This window comes from Epinephelus moara, unplaced genomic scaffold, assembly GCF_006386435.1.
Source record: "Epinephelus moara isolate mb unplaced genomic scaffold, YSFRI_EMoa_1.0 scaffold2681, whole genome shotgun sequence".
Lineage (NCBI taxonomy): Eukaryota > Metazoa > Chordata > Actinopteri > Perciformes > Serranidae > Epinephelus > Epinephelus moara.
Genome location: NW_026080296.1, coordinates 1 through 2,156, shown reverse-complemented (window position 1 = coordinate 2,156; position 2,156 = coordinate 1). Strand labels below are relative to the sequence as shown.

The 2,156-nt window shown below is 33.2% G+C and overlaps 1 gene segment (V, D, J or C); it reads left to right on the top strand.

Moving 5' to 3' along the window:
- Window positions 1–648: 648 nt before the first annotated feature.
- Window positions 649–1,210, top strand: LOC126387189 (Ig heavy chain V region 6.96-like). The segment is given in 2 exon segments: window positions 649–787; window positions 874–1,210. Coding segments are annotated over 2 exon segments (363 nt in total).
- The last annotated feature ends 946 nt before the right edge of the window (window positions 1,211–2,156 follow it).

The following is a 2,156-nucleotide window of genomic DNA, read 5'->3' as shown; positions in this document are numbered from 1 at the left end:
AAACTGTCAAAAAATTAACTTATGAATAAATGAGTTACAATGAATAAATGCAGCCAAATTATCATTAAAGATGGAAGTGTTTGGTCTAATAAAACTGTGCATTAGATTTTTCACAAAAAAAAAAAAAAAAATCCACCCAGTAGAAGCTGCAGGCTAAAACACAACTGAAAACATGTAGGATGTCAGTTTCCCTTTAAAACAATACATGAAATTCTATTTTTAATGTTGTAAGAAAAAAATCTTAACCTTAAAAAAAAACCACACAAGGTAAAGAGACATGAGATATTGTTTGCTCATCTCAAATGAAGCCTACATGGTGATTTTCATACTACATGACCCGAAATTGAAATTTGACAATAATTTTATTATTTTATCACCAGTAGCAATATTCCATTATTAGTAAGTTGCAGTGAACAAAACCGCCTGCCATGTTAAATAGGCATGTTTAAATATTAGAAAGTCACTTACAGTCAAACAAGGATAATAATGACATCAGGTTAGAAACATAAACCAAATCAAAACTTTAACATAGTTGTGAAATTAATCTTAAGAAAAAGACCAATACAACATCTTTTTGGTTAGAAGAAAGCCTTAAAATGAAAAAAAGGTTTGAGGAGAGATTAAACAGAGGATGTTGTTCTTTAAAAAGGAGGAGTCAATGCAAAACTCAGATATCTTCCACCTCTACTTATCTGACTGCAGAGAGGAGGACAGAGAACAGTGGACACACAGTTTAACATGATGGACTATAGGACAGGACTGCTGCTTTTAACTATCTGCTGGGCAGGTGAAAATATTTGATTTTGAATTAAAAATGTCCTGAAAAAGTTGTCAACTTACAGCGAGTGACTTGTTCCCTATTTCTCTTGACAGGTGTTGATGGTCAGACTCTGACAGAATCTGAACCAGTGATTAAAAGGCCTGGAGAATCTCACAGACTGACCTGTACAGCCTCTGGGTTTACACTCAGTAGCTACCATATGGGCTGGTTCAGACAGGCTCCTGGAAAAGGACTGGAGTGGGTTGCCTGGAATGATAATGGTGGTAGCAGCAAACACTACTCTCAGTCAGTCAAAGGCCGGTTTACCATCTCCAGAGACAACAGCAGACAGCAGGTGTATCTGCAGATGAACAGTCTGAAGACTGAAGATTCTGCTGTTTATTATTGTGCTCGAGACACACAGTGACTGGAGTTGGTTGAGCAGCTGTACAAAAACCTGCAGTACCTGCAGGCTGTTAGAGCCTAAGCATGTATTTCTATAAGAAAATACTCTGTTATATCTATTGTTTTACATTTTATGTTTTACATGACAAATATGTCCCGAATAATTAATTAATCTCTGTCCTCCCACTGTACAAATAAAAAAATACACCCCACACACAATAAACATCACTTGTTTCTACATTTCTACAAATTAAGACATAATAGAATTATGTGGGATCTAAAGTGAGTCATAATATGACAGTTAAAATAAACAATGTTGCAGCTACTTTTATACAATCAATAAAGTAAAATAAGTAAATAAATGAATGAAATAATGAGATAGATAGATAGATAGATAGATAGATAGATAGATAGATAGATATACTTTATTTAATTTATTATTATTATTATTATTATTATTAATATTGAATTTTATTATTATTATTATCAAATTTAAAATGTCCTCAGCAGCAGGGGCAAGAATGAAAAAAAGACACAAATCACAAGAACACAGCACACATACTGACACAAGAAAAATTCTAAAAGTACATAAGATCACAAGGTGTGAATAAAAGGTATAAAAAGGTGTATAAAACAGTACAATAAATATCTTTGTAAAAAAGGAAGAATGGTTTAAAGGGCATATGAGTTTGATCAGAGGGAGGAGTTGTACAGTTGTATTGCTGTGGGTATGAATGTTTTTTTGTAGCGCTCTTTTGAACAGCGGGGGAGTCTGTATCTGGTGCTGAATGTGCTCTGTACAAAAACCTATAACTAGTGCAGTGCATGATTAATTCACGTTAAAACAATACATTTAAGTATTGATAGTTTACAGTCAGCAAAAACAAACTATTAACAATATATACTATAAACAATTAACAGTTAAAAGGCAGGGACATTTTCGAAATATTACTGTTTAGTGTGTAATAAAGTTACATCACTGTGTAAAGCA